The sequence below is a fragment of the Felis catus genome, chromosome E3 (assembly GCF_018350175.1).
Source record: "Felis catus isolate Fca126 chromosome E3, F.catus_Fca126_mat1.0, whole genome shotgun sequence".
NCBI lineage: Eukaryota > Metazoa > Chordata > Mammalia > Carnivora > Felidae > Felis > Felis catus.
In genome coordinates, this window is record NC_058383.1 from 1,393,475 (window position 1) to 1,413,493 (window position 20,019).

The 20,019-nt window shown below is 66.5% G+C and overlaps 2 protein-coding genes across 7 annotated transcripts; both read right to left on the reverse strand.

Annotated features, from left to right (window-relative positions):
• Nucleotides 1-1,299: 1,299 nt before the first annotated feature.
• TMEM184A (transmembrane protein 184A) lies at nt 1,300-16,019 on the reverse strand. 5 transcript variants are annotated; one of them, XM_045047364.1, is made up of 9 exons: nt 13,478-16,019; nt 7,573-7,773; nt 5,300-5,465; nt 4,818-4,908; nt 4,633-4,708; nt 4,460-4,551; nt 3,486-3,655; nt 2,748-2,942; nt 1,300-2,104 (listed from the first exon to the last, which is right to left on the reverse strand). In XM_045047364.1, exons 1-9 carry the CDS (start codon nt 13,769-13,771, stop codon nt 1,869-1,871), a joined length of 1,521 nt encoding a protein of 506 aa, XP_044903299.1. In that variant the 5' UTR covers nt 13,772-16,019; the 3' UTR covers nt 1,300-1,868. The 5 variants fall into 5 exon arrangements, with proteins under 5 accessions (XP_044903299.1, XP_019675890.1, XP_006941918.1 ...); XM_019820331.3 differs by lacking the exon at nt 13,478-16,019 and adding an exon at nt 12,324-13,451; XM_006941856.5 differs by lacking the exon at nt 13,478-16,019 and adding an exon at nt 8,370-10,599.
• A 143-nt stretch (nt 16,020-16,162) lies between these two features.
• On the reverse strand, nt 16,163-18,583 carry PSMG3 (proteasome assembly chaperone 3). Of its 2 annotated transcripts, none has more exons than XM_011290445.4 (3): nt 18,454-18,583; nt 17,249-17,488; nt 16,163-16,676 (listed from the first exon to the last, which is right to left on the reverse strand). In XM_011290445.4, exons 2-3 carry the CDS (start codon nt 17,462-17,464, stop codon nt 16,524-16,526), a joined length of 369 nt encoding a protein of 122 aa, XP_011288747.1. In that variant the 5' UTR covers nt 17,465-17,488; nt 18,454-18,583; the 3' UTR covers nt 16,163-16,523. The 2 variants fall into 2 exon arrangements, with proteins under 2 accessions (XP_011288747.1, XP_023102119.1); XM_023246351.2 differs by lacking the exon at nt 18,454-18,583 and adding an exon at nt 17,722-17,851.
• Nucleotides 18,584-20,019: the final 1,436 nt, after the last annotated feature.

Here is a 20,019-nt window from a genome sequence, read left to right on the forward strand (position 1 = left end):
GCTGGACAGGTGGGAGAGCTGGGCTTTGGGAGGCTGGTCTGCCTCCTGCCGGCTCTGTGACCTCAGGCAAGTGGCTTAACCTCTCTGGGCCTTCGTCACCTTCCCTGCGGCTGTCGTGAGGACTAAGCGTAGGCCGGGTCCTACAGTGGGTGCTCGGTAAATGGGGACTCCCCTCACCCCAAAGTGCCAGGCTGACCAGGCTGCCCCCAGTGCACAGGCCTGGCCCGAGGGCGCCCCTGCAGCCAGGAGCCCGCAGTGCATCTGGTCTTTTGAAGGGGGTCTTGGCCCACTTACCCTGGTGCGCATAGCCTTAGGCACCTTGGGCCCTAAAGGGGTGGCCCTTCCCGGGCACGGGCCTCTAGGACAGCCCCCTCCTTCGCTCATGGTGGGGCTGGCACCGTGCCTCGCCTCCTCCGGATAGCCTCCAGCCGTGGTCCACAGGTCTCTGCAGGAGGCGCCACGCCCGTCCCCAAACCTGCTGACTGCAGCCTGTGGGGCCCGAGCTGGGCGGACTCTGGTCCGCCAAGTGCAGAGGGCATGATAAGGCGGGTGGGGGCCTCGCTCGGGGAGGCAGCCTGGCCTATCTTGCCGGGCAGCCCATCCGGGCCCTTGGAGAGGCTGTGGCCTTGAGTCCCGTGTCTCCAGGCCTAGGGAGCAAGGAGGCCGCGGGTGAGCCCATGCTGGTAGTTGACTCCTGCCCTGCGGGGTCTCTGGACCCTCAGCGCCTTTCCCTCTTACCCCGGTGACGGGTCGGGAGGTTGTCACCGAGTGGCGCCCACCAGGCCGCTCTTGCCCGGCCTGCGGCCCTGGCTCCCCACACCCGCGGGCCCCTGCCCACGCCCCCTCCCAGACACAGGCCTTCCCGGAGGCCTCCCCACCCCACTGGCTGCTTCTGGCCCCTCTTTCATGTTTCCCAGGCCGCTCGGGCATGTCACAGCTTCTGGATGGCAGGGCCTGTGTCTCTCGGGGTGCTGGCCTGGCACACAGGAAGAGAGAAGGACGAGGGAAGGCAGGCTCCAGGTGTGACCCGTCTGTGCCCTGTGCCCTCTCCGGGCTTGCGTCCGTGGCCTTCATCCACCCACCGAGGGCGGGCTGGCAGGAGGCCCATCTTCTGGAGGAAGGTGAGCATGACCCTGGGTCTCTCGGGGCCACAGGGCAGGGCGCTCCGTCCACGCGTGAGCTCTTTGCCCTGCTCTGAGCGTTGCCCGGGACACTTGCCCCGACACCCAGACTTAGCACAGTGGGGCTCCCGTGACCACCCACCGGGCGCCGACCCTGCAGGAACAGAGGCCACGGGAGTCACTAGAAAACGCAGGCTGTTTATGTATAAATAGGTGATGCCCCCAGGAGCCCCACACGCTTCGCGGGCTGCCCAGGGTGAAGGTTCTGTGCAGGTGGCCCTGGGCACCTCCCAGAGCCTCATCAGGCACGCCTTCCCCGGGTGGGGGCTTTTCAGGAGTCCCCAGGGCTGGAGGGGGTGCAAAGCAGCTCTGCCCAGCCCAGTCCCCTGCCCCCACCGGCCCGTAGCGCCTACAGCTCCGGTGTCCTCAGGCCGGGGCTGCCTCGCTCTCCCAGGGCCCAGAGTGAGGTCCGTCCATCCGCCCCTGCCCTGCCGGTGCCTGCCTCACGACAGCCCCATGACGGCCAGGTGAGCCCGGTGGGTTCCCGGTTCGTCAGATAAACTCAGGCGCCCTCTCCTGGGGCCACGGGCCTGCTGGCGGGAGGAAGGCTGGGAAGTGGTGCCGCCGGCCTGGCACCAGGGCTCCCAGGAGGGGCTTCACCTTTGGCAAGAGGGTGAGGGGCCCTGTGCTTTCCCAGAGGCCTGGGCAGCCTGGTCCAGGCAGGTGGCCGGTGTCCCCGTGGCCCTCCTACAGGTCCTCTGCGGGGATCAGCATTCTCTTCTCCACGTTGCGACTCTTCCTGAGGCCGCCAGAGCCTCCGGCCACACTGGGGTGGGCACCAGGGCTCGGGGCCTCGTGAGTGGCCTGCTGGGTGTAGTGCTGATAGGCGGGTGAGAAGTTGTGGACGGCGTCCTGCACGATGTCCTGTGGGCTCATGGTCTCCTTGAGGCCGCTGGAGATGCTGTGCATGGGTGCCTCAGGGGCTGGGGGCAGACAGCACGTGGGTGGGGCCAGGGCGCCCTGGACCTGTTCCCCCCCACCCCCCCACCGCCCCCCATCGGGGGCCTGGGCCCTGGGGACACGGCCCTGCCCCCACCGGCCTCGGGGCTGCCCAGGGATGGGGTCTGGCATCCCCAGGCCCGGGGCTCGGCCAGTAGGGGGCACTTCAGGACCTCTGAATCCCAGCCTGGCTCCTCTACCCTGGGACTGTCCCAGCTGGGACTCCCCAGGGGCCACAGGGGAAAGCCGCCCAGGCTGGCTCCTGTCTTCTCTCCGGCCTACAGTGAGCCCTTCACACTTGTCACTTTAGGCTGCTGGAGTGGCCGCAGGCCATCTCTGCCGCTGAGCGTCATTCGCTAGGGATGCCCGGGGCCCTGGGGCCCGGACGTCCAGTCCAGCCATTTCACCCCGAGCTCGGAGCCGTGCACCTCGCTGCCCCTGGGCCAGAAGCAGACGCCGCACCCGTCTAGCCTCCGATGGGGCTGTCTCCCTGTTCGTGTGGCTGACATCCCCTGGGCCCGTGCAGGAGGGCGGGACAGAGATGTGGTGCGGCCAGAGGCAGGCGGGGCTGTCTGGGCCCGTCCGCAGGCCCTCGGCACACCCCCACCCCCGGTGGGGCCCGCGTACCTGGCGAGCTCTCCTTCTCCGCGTAGACCTGGACGGTGAAGGCATAGCGCAGGGCGATGGAGGCAAACAGCATCTCGATGCAGATGATGAAGTTCTGGTAGCCCGCGGCCAGTGTGCCGGCCCCTACCTTGCTCCCGTCGATGACCTGGGCCTCGGGGATGACCCCACACTTCTCCAGGATGGCCAGCAGCATCCCTGGGGGGTGGTGACAGCCGCTCAGGCACCCGCCCTACACAGGCCTTGTGAGCTCAGCGGGATCTGCAGAGGGGACGAGGGTCAGGCCCTGGGACGTCCCATCTGTGTGGTCCTGTCCCACGGTGGGGGTTAGGGTGGCTGACATTCACGGGGAGGGATGCCTCCAAAGCCAAGTTCTCAGCACGGTGGCCATCTGGGCGCTCCCCAAGCGTCTGCCTTGACCTCCCTGGTCCCAGAGCTGGGGCCCGCCTGACACTTACCCCCCACCCCCGCCTCTGCAGGGTGGGGTCTGGGGGTGTCCCCAGCCTGGCCCAGGGCCTCTGCCTGTCCGTCCCATCCACCACAGGCCAGACCTACTGGACAGGGACTCGATATTTCCCCTGTGCCAGGGGCTGTGTGGCTTCTGGCTGAGGGAGCGGTAGTACTGACCTGTGCTACAACCAGAGAGACTGAGGCCAGGCCTAAGGGCACCCGGGGAACCGGGGCAGAGATGGGGTTGGGACAGGCTCTGGGCTCCAGCCCCTGCCCCAACAGCCCACCCACCCTGCCAGAAAGAGAGGAAGATGACGGCCTTGATGGTGAAGAACTTGAGGACAGGCTCGAAGGGCTGCAGGAGCTCCCTGGTGGCCAAGTAGAAAAGGAACAGGGCGTAGAGGGCCAGGCTGACAGAGACGTTGTAGACCAGGGTGATGTAGAGGTAGCCGCTGTGGATGCTGGGGCCAGAGCAGGGGTCGGGGGTCAGGGCAGGACCCTGCCCGTGCCCTCCCCACTGTCTCGGCCGAATCACTGGCCCGTGTGCTCCAGCCTGGGCACTGACAGTGACCCAGACCCGGACCTTCCCTGTGTGGCGGGCGGATGGTACCCAAGGGCAACAGCGAGGGAGCTGGGGTGCCCCACCACAGCGGTGAGGAGGTAGCCTTTCTCCCTGTGAAACCTTGTGTCCCTCTTCCTCTGTCCACCTGGGCACCGCCTGCGGGAGCGGGCCTCTACCTCGTGGACACACGGGCGGGTGTATGTGAACATGCGTGTGCATGTTGGTGTGACCTGTGGGTGTGTGTTCACGTGCACATGTCAGCGTTATGTGCGCATAAGCATGTGAGCTGGGTCCGTGCGTGTGCACGGGCTGGCGTGGGTATGGACACGTGCGTGTGAGCTGGGTCTGTGTGTGCCTGTGCGTGTGCACGGGCTGGCGTGGGCGTGGACCTGGCACAGGGCTCCTGGTACCAGGGAGGTCCCCGGCGGCGCCCCGCGCCTGAGTGCCTTAACCCCCCCACCTCGTTCTCCTCCGGGTGGGCCGGCTGCAGGCTGCGAAGTCCTGGGGTCCTTGGCACACGTGGGTCTGCCTGCCACGGCCTTGCCCTGGCGGGTTCCCGAGAGGAGGGCGAGGCCTGTCCGTTCGTATGGGGACTTGGCCCTGGGCTGAGCCCTCCCCCAGGCCCTGCCGGCCTCTGCCCAGCACGGTGCCCCCACCAGGCCGGGCCCGCCCCCTCCCCGCAGGCACATCGGCCTGGCCTTACTTGAAGTCCCCATCGTGGTATTTGCCGAACGCCTGCAGAACGATGGTGACCGCGGCCATGATGGGCTTCACGATGCAGAACTGCAGTGTGGCCTGGGTGGGGGAGGGGAGCGTGGGGGCGGTCAGGGGGGTGGCTGGGAGGGGAGGGCAGAGGCAGGCAAGACCCCCACTCACCTGCTTGCAGAAGCGAAGGAAGCCGATGGAGTAGGACATGCCCTGGAGGCAGCAGGTGCCGTAGATGCAGCTTGACCTGGGGTGACCAGTCCCTGAAGCAGGGCTCCGGGGGGACGCGTCCCCAGACCCGCCCTGCTGCCCTGGGCGTGGAGGGACCCCCGTGGGCTCCGGGGCGAGAGGCTTACCGGATGGGCTTCCCCCGAATCTCGGCCATGATGGCGCTCTCGCCCCCCAGGTACTGGAAACAGAGGCTCAGGAAGCTGTAAATGACAAAGGCTGCAGAGGGGCAGGGCAGGGCGGGCGGCAGTGAGCCTGGGCTCCCCGGGGACGCCCGGCTGCAGGAGGGCTTTCTGACCCCCTGTGTGCCCACGCCCAGGACCCTCACTCAGCTTTGGGAGCCCACTCCATCCCCGGTGACCCCGGGGCGGGCGGAGCCCTCAGCGGTCACTGAGGCAGCGATGCCCCACCCAGGGCCTGGACCCCGCCCTCGCATCCCGAATCCTGACCGTCAGGGGTCAGGCGTCAGGCGTCCGGTTCCCGCAGGGCTGGACCGGGCTGGACCGAGCCGTTCCCCGCCCCCTAGGGTGGGGTTCCCGGCCCCGGAGGGTGGGGTTCCGGAGCCGGCTGTGCGTCCCTCGGGCCCTCCCCGGAGCCAGGGGGCGCTCACCTTCATAGCAGTCACGCACCGAGGCGAAGTAGACGTAGTGCTGGTGGCCCCCCAGGAGGAGGAGGCTGAGCCAGGAGTCGAAGGCGTAGATGGGCACGATGAAGAGCAGGCGAATGATGTAGCGCTGCTCGTTGGGGACCGTGTAGGAGCGCAGGTGCAGGTAGATCTGGGCGGACAGAGCCAGGGAGGCGTGGGCGTGACGGGCCAGAGGGGCGGTGGGAGGCAGCAGCGAGGACTTCGCCGGGCGCGGCAGCCCCTTCTTAGCGGACACGCGCACGCACGCACGCACTCGTGTGTTCACTCGTCCAAGGAGAATTTCCCTGGGGGAGGGGCCGTCCGTGGCCCCTGGGCCGGCAGTTTGGCATTTCAGCGTGGCGGGCCGTCGCCGGGGCCGGTGCCCTGACCCGTTTCCGGGATTTGTCCCTCGGAGCGGATACGCGGCCGAGGGGCCAGGCTGCCCCAGAGGAGCCCCACACAGCCAGCGGAGGGGCCTCCCGAGATGCCCACGTGGGGACGTGCTCCAGCAGGTGCCGAGTAAACACCAGAAGACAAACCAAGGACGGCCCCGCGCGCCTTGGAAACGCAGGGCAGACCCAAAAGGAAAGATCCCTGTCTTTCCGCGACGGTAGGAAGATACAGGTTACCACTGTTTATCGATAAACCTTTCCTGATTTTCCACGTCGTGAGGACGTGAAAAACCAGTGACAGGGTCTTCACGAGGAAGATGCACCAGGGAGCTGGGTATACAGGGCTGGCTGTGGTCCCACAGCACCTCTGGAAGGCTTCCCGGAGGAGGTGCCGTTCAGTGCCAGGCGGAGAGAGGGCAGTTGACCTGGAGGCTGTGTGTGGAGCCCCATGCGGACCCCACAGGAAGTGGCGGGGGCGGGGGACAGTCTCCTTATCAGTCCCTCAGTCCCAGCTGGTGCAGTGGGAGGGGTCCGGCATGACCAGCCAGTAGGAGACGGGGATTCTGCCCGGTGCTGGCGCTGCCCGGCTGGGTGGCCTTGGCAAGTACTCCCTGTGTTCTCCGGCCTTGCCTTCCCGTCTTTAAAGCGAGAGGCTGAGTCTCCCTCTGTCCTTCTGGGCTCTGGAAGGGCAGAGTCTAGCTGCCCTTGAGCTAAAGGGGCCTGGCAGTGTGGGCGGGGATGGGAGCTGCGTTCCATGGTGGGGACTGCCCTGTCTAGGCGGTGGGGACCCAGGAAGCGCGCACGCGCGCGCGCACACACACACACACACACACACACAGTCGCCAGCGCTGCAGAAGGTTAGGGTTACACAGACAGGGAAGCCGAGACCCGAACACCCGGACCCAGGACTCTGCTGCTCTCTGCTCTATAAATCACAGCCTCCCCAAGACCCAACACCGTTCCTCCACCGAGGAGTAGGCACCACTCGCCTGTGCGGTCTACCTGTCCAGGGGCGGTGCAAACACTGCCTCCTCCAGGCTGTCCTCCCTGATGGCCCCTGCCGCTCTCAGCTGCACTGTGCTCCACTGGCCCCCATCACACCCTTGTGTCTGCCATGTATTGTGATTTGAGGCCACACAGCAGGCAGCTCTCATCGAGATGGGAGTCTGGTCACCCCTCCGTGCCTTGGAGGCCTCTGGGCCACCCACCCCCCTGCCTGCTGGCCCGGAGCCCCCGCCAGTTGTTTCCTCCCCCAGTGCCGGCTGCACTACCCTGCAGGCCAGCTCTGCTCTCGGCACTGCCCCCCCCCACCCCCCCACCCCCGCCGCCTTCTCTGGCTCCCACACCCCCCAGGCTGAAAGCCAAACTCCGCTCTTCTGCGTCCTGAGTGCCCTCTGCCCAGACGGCCGGCTCCCTGGCCTCCCACCTCGCTGTCGCCCCGGTGCCTCCCCGAATGTCCGTTCTCCACTGCCCAGCCCCTGCGCTCAGACCCAAGACCTGCTGCCCGCTCCCGCCCTTCCTTGCTGCTGGGCGCGGCCATCCCCCCTCTGGGGGGCTGCCCCGTCTGCCGGGGGTTGTCACCGCCTGGGGCCGGGGGCTCCTCTGCTTCCCTGAAACTGAGGGGGCGGCCCCCCCCGACGCCCTGTCCTCTCAGCCTAGCTCTGTCCCTGGCACAGACCTCCCATCCCTGACTCCCACACGCCACGTTCTGGACAAGGCCCCCTCCCCTGCCCGTGTGCCCTGGTCTGCCGCCGCCTCTGATGTCTGCCCCAAGCTCATGGCTGAAGGTCCCAGATGCCAGCAGGGCCAGCCAGGACCATGTCCCACGGAGAGCGGGGACCCGGAGACGCAGAGGGGAGGGTTTACCTGGTGGCAGGTGAGCACCAGGGCGGTCCACACAAAGACCCCCGAGATGCCGCGGGCCAGCGCGGTGGTGAGGAAGAGCTGGGAGGCGCCCTGGGAGCTGTTCCCCATGCGGTCCATCTGCGGCCCGGCGGGCACGGTGGGCACAGCCGGCCCGGGGCTCGGCCGTGGCCATGTTCCCAGGAGCCCCGAGGCGTTAGTCATCTGCAGAGGTGAGAGAGGATGCGGGGAGGAGCGAGGGCAAAGGTGCACCCAGGCGGCTGGGAGCAGCCCCGGAGCAGCCGGGGGAGGAGGGAGCGGGGGCAGGGAGGGGGCAGCCGTCGCTGCAGGCGGAGCTGGAGTCTGACCGGCTGGCCCGCTCCCCTGACCCCGGGCAGCCCCGGGCAGCTCCGTGCACAGGAACTTAGCTCCAAGGCCTGGGCCCGGACGCCCTCCTTCCCTGGGGTGGTGCCCGCCTCCACTGCTCGGGTTTGCGGGGACCCCACACGTTAGGGGCTGGAGGTGTCTGGGAAAGCGGGGGAGCCCCCGTTGCCCTGGCTGCCCGGGGCGGAGTCGGACAGCACTGCCCGCGGCAGCCGATGGGGAGTTCGGCCCGGCACCCACCGGCTCCCCGGAACCTGCCGGGCTGTCGGGGTGCCAGCTTTGCTGCGGAGCCATTCTCCGCCCCGAGCCCGCTCGCCGGCCCCGGATGCCAGTTCTCCAGCTGCTTGTGGGGCACCGGGCACCTCCCCCTCTCCCACCCAGGCCTTCCCTGGCCTCTCCCCCTCCCTCCGGCCCCTCCGTAGCGACCCAGCGCCTACCTCTCAGGCAGGAAGCTCAGGCCCGGCCCTGGGAGGCCCGGCCTCCAGGGAAGCCTGGCTGGTCATTTGTGTGGCCACGTGGCCCTGGTGGCAGCCCCACGGGGGTGGGGAAGGGCTGCTATCTGGAGGCCCTATCGGGCTTGGGGAGGGGCGGCCACAGCCTCCTCTCCAGGGTAGCCCACCTGAGCTGCCGCCTGCAGGGAGGGGCCCAGCAGGAGTGGGAGGAGCTGAGGCCTGTCCCCTCCCCCCGCGGTTGACATTCTATCTTGGCCGCTGGCAGCTGGCTCCCAGGATCCTACAGGCCGCCAGGTGCCCTCACCTGCCTGTGCCAGCCGGTCAGGTGGCTCCTGCCTGGGCCCCAGGCGGCCAGGAGGGGTCTCGGTGGGTGGGGTGGGCGTGGGCTGCGTGGGGCCACGGGTTTCCGTGTGGGGCGATGACAAAGTTGTGGACCGAGGTAGGCAGGCCGCTGCACTCAATGCGGTGAAACGGTTTGCTTCAAGGATGGGTGAATTTGCGTTGTGAGAATCCCACCCTGTCCCCCACAGGTACTCCGGAAACACTCCAGGGTGGAGGGGTGGAGGGGGACAGACAGGTCACTGGGCTCGCTGGGGGGCCTGGCTTCTGCTGCCCTGGGCTCAACCCTGAGCCCAGAGGCCCTCTGGGGAACGGCTGTCTCTGCTGTGTCTCTGGAGGGGGCGTCGGGGTTGGGGCCATACTCTGGTCGCAGACGCGTTCATGCTGCGGCCGTGGGTACCAGGACCAAGTGCCTGCTCTGTGCCCGTGATGGGGACACCCCGTCCGTGTCCTCTGTGCCACCTAACGCTCCCCGCAGACCTGGGCGATGGGGTCAAGGGCTGAATTGTTGGAACTACCGTTCCCTTTTAGATGTGGGGGTGGGGGGCTCAGAGAGGTTCATCCGCGTGTCTGCAGCCCCACCCCTGCACACACCAGCCCCGGGGGAGCCCCCCGAGGACAGGCCTTGCCTGAGTCTGCCCCCCACTCTGCATCACCCCCAGCGGGCCTCCCCTGAGCACTGCCTGGAACCTTCCACACCGACCTTTCTCCCAGCCGTCCCCTCGCCCCGCAGGCTCACATGTCACCCACTCGGTCCTGTCCCCTCTTCAAATCCCACTTCTGTCCACCTGTTGGCTTTGTGCTGCCCCCCACCCCCTACACAGGGGATGCCGTGCCCATCCCCGGACGTGGGGGGTGAGCAGTCTGTGTGTGCCCTCATCCCTCGATGCCAGCTCCCAGCCGGTGCCCCGGGACCCGCGGGAGCGTCCATCGGTGTGTGCAGGGTGGTGCTGCCGGCCGTGGACGTGGCTGTCATCTTTATGGGGCAATTCTGGAGGTAGCACCCATCATCGCCCCTGGTGACAATAGCTTGGGGACCCTCAAGGGAGAAGACTCAGCTTCTGGGACATGGACGGGGCTGGCAGGGGCCTGGGGAACCCACTCGTGCTGCAGGCAGGGGAACAGGCCTACATCCTTCCCAGGCTGCTGCCGGATTGACTAGGAATGCAGCAGGGGCACTGTGGTTAGATGTCAGAAGGACTTCCTAGCTGGAGTCAGCAGGCCCAGACCTCTGGGAGGGCACTGAAGGGCCTGGCTTTGAGGAGGCTCGAGGCCTGGACCCTGGACCCAGACGGAGGGACTTTCCAAGCGCCACCTTCTCAAAGGCAGAAACACTGTGGGGCACAGCGGCAGGTGGGGGCAAGGCATCCGGGATCCTCTTCTGCCCAAGGCCACCCCTGCTCTGACGGCAGAGGCCAGGTCTGCCCTCAAGTTTTCTTGTTCAGCCACTGCCTCCAAGAAGGCCTCCAGGGGTCCCCACTCCAGGGCCTCCTGCACACTCTGGGAAATGGCTGTGCTCAGGGGCCTTCCTACCAGCGCCAGCCATGCGTGCCCTTTAGAAGCCTGGGACCCTGCGAGGTGGGGGCGATCCCCTCCCCTCCTTCTCCGGGTCCTGACCTGTCGCTCAGGGGGCAGCCCCGGCCCTCAGGGCCTTGTTCTGCCCATGCCCTGGGCGGTCACCTTAGCAGAGACCTTCACCCCCCTGGGCCTTTGCTTTCTCATCTGTGCGGACGAGTCTGAGTTCTCCCGCCGCTCCTTGGGGTACGGCCTGTCGTACACCTGCCGTCACTGGGGGCCTGGGACAACCCCCCTCGGCCTGCTCTCGGTTCAGGGAAAGGGTCCGGCCCCAGGGCTCTCCCTGGAGAGAAGGAGCCTGGGTGGGTGGGGCACGGGAGGGCGGCAGGGGAAGGAGCCGGGTGGGGGCTGGGGTTCGGCCCTGGGGGCGTGGGGGCCAGGACGGCTGATTCCTCAGCCGCCTGGCTGCCCGTGGCGCTGTTTGAATGTGGCCCCACCCCTGGCCGTGGGTGTCACGGTCCACGCACACTCAGGAGAGGTGGCGGGCCGGCCCGGCCTGATTTCCCTGCCTGGGGCTGGACGCTGACCGAGCCCGTCACAGGACGGACCTGCCTGCCCAGATCCGGGCAGCCAGGGCCTCTGACCCCTGTCTACAGTGACCAGCTGCCTGGACTCCCGGCAGGTCCTGGCTGGGCTGTGGGGCGGCTGAGACCTGGGAGCCCTCAGCCCCACACCTGCCCTTCACCGCTGGTGACCCACGACCCGTGTCTCCTTGGCCTTCCTGCTGGCCCCGGACCTCCTTCCTCACCTGCCCTGCCAGGCCAGCCCCCTTCTCAGACGGGCCGCCACCTGGGGACATCACTGAAGGCTCGCAGCCCCACCCCTGGGCAGGCAGAGGCAGGGCTGGGGCACGGCGGTGGGGGCATCGAGACACCTCGCTCCCCCCAGGCCGGCCCCATCGGAGTCCTCTGACTCTCCCGGGGGCCCTCCCTGCCTGGCGCCCGGGGAGTGGCAGACAGGGTTTGCCGCGAGCTTTTCGTATGGCCCACGCGGCCGTTGACTCAACTAATACCCACCGTGGCCTGGGGCCTGGGGTGACTGGACTGGGGCCGCTGGCAGCCAAGGGTCCTGGGGGCTCGGGCCTTTGTGCCACTCGTGTGGGAGCTGGGAGAAGTGGGGCAGCGGCGGGGCCTCTGCGGCCCTATCACTTTGGCTGCGTAAGGGACCTACTAGCCGGGGCCCCGAGCCGATTCTCCCTCCCTCTGGGCCCCGGGGGGATGGGGGCGGCGGGTCCTTCCAGCTCTCATTCCGGGCCCCCTTACACGCTTGGGTGAGCAGGGAGGCTCCGGGACGCTGGCTCCTGACCTGGGCCAGGGCCCTGGGTCAGACGCACCGGGGTGGGACCCTGATGCGCCGCTCTCTGTGTCCGTGACCTTGGGCAGACCCTGGTTCTCTCTGAACCTCGGTTCCCTCTGTGTTTGGAGCCCCCGCGTGCCCCGGGCTCCCTGCCTCCTGTTTCTCTTGGAGGTGGCCACAGGCCGCTGGAGCCCAAGACAGCCCAGGACGGCCGTCTCAGTCCTGCTGTCCTGCTAGCCAGGTCACCTGCCGTAGGCTTCTCTCGTCATCTGGGCCAATCAGCCCCGGGGGACCCCAGCGTGGGATCTAGGGGCCTCCCTCCCTTCCTCTGGGGCTCCCCCGTCCTTCCTGCGCATTCCCGGGCGGCCCCCTCCTCTGTGCCGCCTCCGTCCCCAGAGAGAAGCTGTGTGTGCCCAGGGCCTGCCTGTACCTGCCTGTTGCCCCAGAGGTAGCTGGCTGTCCTGGGTGTGTACCTGGAGGCCCTCCTCCGTCTCTATGCGGGGCTGGGGTGGGGTGCTGGCCTGAGGACCCTTTCTGGCTACGAGGTGGCATCCTGGGGCCTGCCCTGGCCCTGTCCTCTTGAGGGGAGAAGGAGTGGGGCACAGACGCTGGGACTCCCAGAATTTCAAGGTGTGGGCGTTTTTCTCTGAGAGCCCCTGCCCCACTGGAGTGAATGGGACCCCGGCCTGGACCCCTCACCCCTCCCGTGAACTGGGGCCCACAGCTCACCTCCATGGTGGCTCCTTCGGCTGTCCGGCCGGGCCCCTCGAGCAGCTCGGCGGCGGGGCCCCAGGCCGGGGAGGGGTGGCCGGGATGTCCAGCCCCACGGTGAGGCCTCCGGACCTCCGCGGTTCCTCCTCACGGCAGCCAGGGTCGGTCTGAGACGCTGTTGCTTCTGGGGAAGTCCTGGCCTTTCCCTGGACCCAGAAAACTCCTCCTTGCTGCCTGCCACCTTGCCGGACCGGCCCTGCCTGCTGGGATGCCGCCCGGGGCCACACCCTCTGCCCTGCCCTGCCACCGTCCAGCGGGGGCCACAAGCTGGTCTCAGGGTCCCTGCCATCTGGGTGTGGATCTCGTCGGGACCACTGACCCCCGTGGCTGCATCGCTAGTCTGTGTGGGCGGGAGTCTGACGCCCACCTCCTCTGGTGCAGCGAGGGTTAAATGGGGCGATGCTGTGGCCCCAGTCCCACTGGCTTCACCTGCACAGCCCTGAGCCTTGGTCTTCCCGGCTGCGAAGGGGGCTCAGGGGTCCGTGTGCTCCCAGGTCGTGTGCGGGTTGAGCGTGGGGCCTGCACAGCCCGGGAGCCGGCGCAGCCTGGGACTTCCTGTGGTTTCTCGGAGACCTCTGTTTCTCTCAGCGTCTCTCCCCCTCCCCTCCTTCCAGCTGCCTCCCTACTTTGGCCCGCCAGATCGCAAGGCCCAGGAATCGAGGTGGCCTGCGGGGTCCCCACCTGCCTTCACAACGGGTGGGCTCCTGTCCCTGAGCAGCCCAGCGCAGGGGTCCCAGCGCGCCTCCTCTAGAGACGTGGACCCCTAAGACTATCGGGCGCCGGCTCTCTGGCCTCTGGCCTGGGCTTCCTGGGGCCCACGGAGACACGGTCCCCATCAAAATGTCCCCAGACGTGGGCTTCCTCCCGAAAGCCCCCCCTCCCCGCACCCCGTCCCCGGGGCTTCGGGGCCTCCCATCCTGTCACAGACCTCAGGGATTGATGCGTCCTCGCTTCCCACGAGCCAGTCCTCACCCCCCGCGACCGCGTCTGCGTGCTTCCTGTTGGGATGTGCACTAGCAGACCGCGGCGCAGAGCGCCTCCCTGCCGTCGTCCCCTGGGCACTCAGGGCCCTCGGATTTCACTCATCCATGGGCATTGTCTTGGCCACTTACCCGCGTGCCCCCCTCCTGGTTTCCAACTTCACTGCAGGGCGTTAACGGAAGAGCCGGTCCCGCGAGCAGCGTCTGATGCCCCCGGTTAGTTGTCCTACCTGGTTTAGGGGGGACCGGGGCTCTGTCAAAGCCCTGGATAAGCAGCTTGGGGTGACAGCAGACAGCGGCGGCCCTCCCTGGCTTCTCTTGACCCCCAAGGGCACCTGCCGGCCCTTGGCTCGGAGCTGGAACCACGCCCCCACATCCTCTAAGGAACAGGGGGGGCGTGTGAGGGAGGGGCCCGGGGGTCTCCATGTGCAGCTCAGTGGCGCTGGGCCGGCCAGATCGCGCCCTGTCGACCAAGGGCACGGCCTTGACAAAGGAGCCTCGTCTGGCAGTCTGGGCTGCAGGGGCTGGCAAACTGGCCCGAAACGAAGATCATGATTCACGCTGGGCCACGAATCACTGCAAGGCCGAACTGCAGTCTGACCTCTGGATAAGTGACACCCGCGTCCACGTCCGCGGAGCACACAGCCCCGCCTGCGGAAACCGAGGCTTCGCGGTCTCTGGCGAGTGCGTCCCTCTCCCCCAGAGTCGTCGCAGCCGGGAGGGCGCGGCCGCGGCAAAGGGCAGAGTCCCGAGCCTGCATTTGCGCCGCAGGGCGGCTTCCGGGCCGGGAGCCTCGAGTGTCGGTCTGTGTTTTACGAGCTTCGGGCCGCTGTCGATGACTTGAGGAAGGTGCTGGGGGCCTGGTTTCCATTACACGTCCACCGTCCAGGTGGGCGGCAGAGGGCCGGCCCCGCCCCGTGTCCCCAGCCCGCGTCCGCCAGCGCGCCCCTGCCTCTTCTCAGGGCGGCCACGTGACTCCGCCTCGGTTTCCCCCTCTGGCACACGTGGGTGGCCGGGGTGGCGACCTCCCTCCAGTCTGAGTGAGGGCCGAGAAGGGTGGGCCCCAGAGCCTGGCCACGGTGCCAAGCAGCACGTGTGTGAGTCCCGTTGCTGTGCATTTAGGGACCAAACAGAAAGCCAGAGGCTGTGGATCCGAAACCCGGGCTCAGACGGGACCCTACCCAAGCCTCAGGTTCCCTGCTTGTTACACGGGAGAAGTCATGACTGCACAGGGCAGACGCTGGTCCGAAGTGTTGACCTGAGGACACCAGGCCTCTGCTCCTGCTCTGGGGGGGCTGCCTCTCCGGGGGCCAGCTCCTCCCCTCCCACCTAAGGTCTCCCATGCCCGCCCCCCGGGCTTCCTCGCCCTGGCCATGACATTACTGCCCACCCGTCAGGACACACGAGTCACCTTGGGGGTCCTCGTATGTGTGGAGATCCCTTCCCTTCTCCGGTCGGCTCCTGTGTCCTTAGAACCTGTGCCGGTCCCGGTCCCCCAAGCGGCCCACCAAGTGCGGTTTGGTGTGCAGGATCTTACCGGGGAAGGCCAGTGTGAAAGCAGGAAGGGTGGGAGCGGTCAGGCTGGGGACACGGCTGCCCGAGACCAGGAGGGGGGGCAAAGCCGGCCGCAAAGGAGTCCCGTGTCTCCCAGGATGGGCCTGCCTCAGTTCCCCCCCGTGTCCCTGACAGGTGCAGGCACCAGGAGGGGGCGGCGGGACCTTGGTCACTCAGGCTCCCCGTAGCAGCAGGTGAGTGAAGCGCCTTCCCCGCTTAGGAGTCGGTGCCGCCTCCAGGAAGTCTGGTCGGATTCCCTCGGCCAGTCTGTGCCCTGCACGGGCGGCGTCTGCCGAGGGAAAGAGCCCTCGAGGTTTCCCTCTGCCCCACCCTCGGCAAACTCACGCTGGTCCGGAGGCTTCGGCCCCGTCTTTCCACTGCCCGCCCTGGAGGGTTTCTCAGGTTAAGACTCCCTGTTTCAGAACCGCCCCCCCAGCCCAGGAGGCCATCCTGGGCGCACGGGGATCCCCGCTGGTTCCTGCCTGCAGATCCTGAGCCCCCGCTCGCTCTCCCACGGGCTTCTAGCTTGTGGGACAGACTCACGTGGCAGAACATCTAGCCTGCCAGCTTCTGGTGTGGCCAGTGACGTGCCCTCGTGGCCGGAGGGGGACGAGGGGAGCCCCGCGGGTCCCAGGCTGCCCTCCCAGAGGCCCAGCCGCACAAAGGCCCCACCCCGTAGCTCCACCCGCCTGTGGAGGTGTTTCCTGGGATGATTTCCAAAAGGCAAACCCGCCTGACTCAAGCCCCGAGGCCTCAGAGGCCTCAGCATTCAGCAGCAGAGGCCCCTGCCATCGGCCCCCTCCCCACCCTCGGGCTCTGCCAGCCCCAACGCCCTGGGGCCCGGGCTCAGCCGTCCCACGCTGGACTTCTGTTTCCTGGCCTTTGCGCGCCCTTCCCCCAGCATTCAGGATTCCCTCCCTGGGCACTCAGCGGGCCCGCGGCCCTACCGTGGCTGGCCCCAGGCCCGTGGGGCGACATGAACAGCTCCCCGGCTCCTGAGGCTGGGGTCTGTGCCCCACACCCTCGCAGCGACTGCCACCCAGCAGGACCGTGGGGAGTGTTCGCGGAAGGGAAGTTAACGGCTGCCCAGCAACGCGAACGCGCTCGGCGAAGTCAGAGGAAGAGGAGTGGGGTGAGCGTGTGCAGAGCGTGAAGTACACTGTGTTTCCTGCCGAACGAGGCTTCCTCCCGCCGGACGCACCCGGAACCGAACTCGCGCCATGTGACTGAAACTTCCCAGTCCTGCTAAGAAGGATGGTGAAGTCACTGAGGGTACGCGTTTATTTTTATTAGAAACAGCCGTCCTCCAACAGTTGCCCCCGCGAGTGGAGGACCAGGACTCTTACCTGCTGACTCCTCTTTGGCCTCTCAAATAAATGCCACTACCCGGACCCTGCTGAGAACCATTCGCAAGCCCCCCAAGACACGTTGCACGGCTGTGCTCCCACTGGACCGCGGGTAACTCAGCGACCCAACCAACCAAGAGTCCGCCTGAGGTGTGCGTATTTCTTCCGGCTCTGGGGACCCAGGCCAGACAGTTCCTCCTGCGGACCGGCCAGGGGAGGGCCTCCGAATCGAGAGCGTGTCGGGGTCTCCCTTTGGCCGCGCCGAGGAGCGGGCGTGGTCACCACACCTGGCAGGCCTGGATCACCTCCTTCAGGGCCTTCAGCCCCTCCACACTCCTGTCCTTCATGGCCATGGCCAGGAGCACCGCTCTGTTTCCCGCTTCTTGAGACACAAACGCCACCAGGTTCTTTGCAAAGACGTGGATGAGAGGCTGGTGAAGGAACGACAGAAACCATCTGAACCACAAGTCTCTTTTCCCGTAGGAACCCACCTGGCTTCTGCACCAGCCTCGGACCCCCACCCGGTGTGATGCGGCAGCAGTTCAGGGTTCAAGGAGGCTCCAGAACATTCCGGTCTTACACAAAATGCTAAACACGCACCATTATACTTATTTTCTCGGTGCCTTCTGATGCCCGGGTCCCTGCTGGCTGTCTCTAATCTAGGACTCCCAAAAGACGAGTCTGCCGGGCTAGGGGGCGGGGGTCTGTCCAATCTGCCAGGCCATCTTTCAGACCGAACAGGGACAGCCACTCGCTCCTCCAGGCCGCGGTGACAGGGTCAAGATGAAGGCGAGGCACCCGCACTACAAAATCAGTGTCTCTGCTTGTCTGCTGGATAAAGTCCCAACGGGCTGGGAAAGGCAGCCACCAAGCACGGGCACCAGGAAAGGCTGTCGCTGCTGGGGAAGGGGGTCAAGGGGGGCTTGCCTACTGACAAAATGGAGCCACAGACGCGGTTCCCGCTCCCCCGCCCAGCGTGGGGACCCCTTCCCGGCCACTATACCTCGTCCTGCCCCAGAAGGACTCTAGTGGTGAGCACCGGCTTGCCGATGTCACCGGCCACGTCGCTGGGTTCCAGGGAGACCAGGGTGCCCATCTTCCCGAACTGGGTCACCAGCACCAGGATGTGACTGCTGAAGGCCGTGCACACCACCTGGGTGGGGACCCCGCACACCACTTCCGTCCTCTGTCGGGACATCAGCAGAGGTTTGCCTTCCATGGCGGGGTCTCCTCCGGGGCACTTCTACGTTCGAACGGATAAGTGAATCAGACCGCGTCCCCGCGGCCCGCCGACGGCCGCGCGCACGCGCCCTGGCAGGCGAAGGTCCGCGCGGCCACCGGCTTCCCCTGGAGCCGGGGCGCCGCCCGCAGACGCACACGGGCAGGCGGCGGGCGAGGACCGGCGCCGCAACCGGGCTCGAGCAGGGGACCGCGCTCCCGCCGACCCGTCCCACCCGCCGTGCCGCCCGCGCTCACCGCGCCGCGCCCGGAAGTGACGCCCGCGGGCGACGGAGTGGGGGGGGGGGGCGGCGGCCACCCGATCGCCCCCGCGCCCCCGCCGGAAGTGCGGCTGCGGGCTTCCGGTTCCGCCCTCCCGAGAGGGGCCGCGTGTTCCAGGCAGGGGGCTGCGCGTCCTCGGCCGTCCCGGGGGAGCCCTGCGGCTCGGCGGTCGGGGCTCGCCTGGCTGTGGGCTGCGGGACCCGCGTGGCGGCCGGGGACGGGGCAGGGTGGGGGGGCTGTGGGAGAGGAGCCGACGCCGAGAGCGGGCCGTCAGGGCCCCGAGTGTGGCCCGCGGGCGTCCCGGTCCCGAGCCGGGGCGTCCTGCTGACCCTGGCCGGGCGGGGCGGCGCGGAAGCCCCTCGGCGAGGCCCGGGTCAGGGTGGGGGCGCCGCAGAGGCGGTCGGCGGGGTCGGGAGGGTGTTCAGCGGGGGGGGGGGGGGGGGGCGGCGTTCAGCGGGGGCGGTCTCCGGGGATGGAGCGGACCCTCCACCCCACTGTCAGGGGGTCCCCAGCCCTCCGGGGATGCTGGCGGCCCATCAGAGGCCCATCTGCCCCCCACTCCCCTAGGCCAGCCTCCATGAGGCCGCAGTGGGTGCCGGGCATTGTGCTAAGTGCTGCCTGTGCAGTAACTCCGGAGTCTTAGCGCCACGAGGTAGAGCGCTCTCATCCCTGTCGCGTAAGCGGGCTGTTCTGGTTCGGGGAACTTACCCGAGGCCGCGGTCGGAGAGCCTGTAAGGCCTGGATCACCCTTGAGTACTGGTCTCAGGGCTCGAATGCCCGGGTATAGGGGAAGAGGAGGGACCAGTGTGGCCCCTGTGGCCCGATGAATTCTGGCCCCTCCCCAGGATCTCTGAGAGCCCCCCCCCCGCCCCCCCTCTTTTTCCCCAAGCTGGAAGTTTTCTTGGCAGGGTGGGGGAGTCGCGCACTGATCGGTACTGCAGTGGTTCGATTCGAGCCTCGAGACTTTTTCTCAGGGGACTAACGTGGCTTCAGAACCCCATACTCACTGTCCAGTGCCCTGCCGGCGGGGTCAGGGAGCGTGTCCCCTCCGTCTAGTGGGCCCACGTCACTGAGTCCCCTAGGAAATGTCAGCATCCCTCATCTTTCCCTTTTCTCCTGATTTGTTGACTCCTGTCCAATCCAGGTCAAGTCAAATGAAGCATGCACCTTGAAAACAACTTCTGGTGGCTTAAAAGAAAAAGCATGTATACAAAACGTTATCAAAATAGAAATAAACATCAAAAGGAAATCTGTTTTTGAGCTTTCTTGCAGCCAGGTCACAGAGGGAAAGATTTTGACTTTCAAGGTTCGCACATTCCGAAAGGGGGAAGGATATCCGTTTCTCAGGAGAGTGTTTTTGTTGGGTCTAAATTTAAATGCACGTTCACCCACGCACACCCCAAAAGCAAATCGCAGGGGCATTGCTTTGTCATGGGAGGCCTTCGAAAGGTCCATTCACCCATTCACTGTTATTCACCTGTTCATGCAGCCTCTCTCTGGACAAGTTTGGCAAATGGACACAAGTTTGACAAATGGACACAAGTTTGACATCCTCCCCCGCCCCCCTGCCGCGCAGGGGGAAAACCCAACTCCAAGTTCTCACCTTTATAAAAGATGTCAAAGAACAAAGTGTTAACACTGTTAAGCAAATGCTTAAGTGCTGGTCAGTTGGCTGTTTTTTTGGTCTGGATCTTGGATACGAACTGCGTATGAAATAAACGGAGGGGCCTCCTCGTGGCCCAAGTGGACGTGTGGGCAGGACTTCTGCACTAGGATAATGGGGGATGACCTCACTGCCTGCCGCTGAGTGTTCTCCGGTTTAAGGCGATAATTGAACTGGAAAGAAAGGTCCCTTAAGGGAGTTCACTTAAAACGAGAAGCAAGTAGTAATAGGGTCCATAATGGGGCAAAAGAGAATTTATCTTGAAAAATGGGGAAAGTGGGAAATATCTTGAATTTGTCTTCTCTTCAGGGAGTTTTAGGTTGTGAACGCAATTGTACGTTAATGTGTAGGACGAGCAAAGAATCCGTGTTGATTTGGCGGGGCCCTGCTTTTTCCAACTAATTGCTTGGTAGCGATGTTCCCAGCTCTGTTATGCAGAGGATCGGTTTGCCGTGCTGTGCAGGGGCCCATTCAATTTCCCCAAGAGCCTCTCCTGATCCTTCCGTAAGTCACTCCTTGTTGGAGTGCCGTCCTGTCCTGTCGCAGCCTCCAGGGCACCGCCAGGCCCTCCCGCACTTGCTGGCAGCTCTGGGAGCCATCAGAACCTCCCC